Source organism: Morone saxatilis, unplaced genomic scaffold, assembly GCF_004916995.1.
Source record: "Morone saxatilis isolate NCDOM2014 unplaced genomic scaffold, NCSU_SB_2.0 Contig23, whole genome shotgun sequence".
Lineage (NCBI taxonomy): Eukaryota > Metazoa > Chordata > Actinopteri > Moronidae > Morone > Morone saxatilis.
The window spans coordinates 4,245,407-4,245,611 of record NW_023339796.1 but is presented as its reverse complement, the minus strand read 5'-3'; the positions used below and the strand labels follow the sequence as shown (position 1 = coordinate 4,245,611).

At 50.7% G+C, this 205-nt stretch overlaps 1 protein-coding gene across 1 annotated transcript in view; it reads right to left on the bottom strand.

The window, feature by feature from the left end:
* lig1 (ligase I, DNA, ATP-dependent) overlaps positions 1–205 on the bottom strand; it is a gene marked incomplete in the record, with an annotated part of 41,099 nt that overhangs the window by 31,885 nt on the left and 9,009 nt on the right. Inside the window, 1 exon segment of the mRNA XM_035671197.1 lies at positions 70–175. Coding sequence (XP_035527090.1) covers positions 70–175 — 106 coding nt within the window.

Here is a 205-nt window from a genome sequence, read left to right as displayed (position 1 = left end):
GCAGGCAGGTGAGGCGTCCGGCCTCTCAAGCCTGAGCTGTCTCTACCTTCCTGTTGTACTTGGCCTTACCCTTTCATGTCTTTGCTCTCCTCAGCGGACGTCTTCCTCTCTGCACACTTTTTCTCTCCTTCATCCTTCTCCAATTTCTCTGTCTTCACTGCAGCTTTCCTGGGAGCTGTTGAGAGGGGGGGAAAAAAAAAAAAAA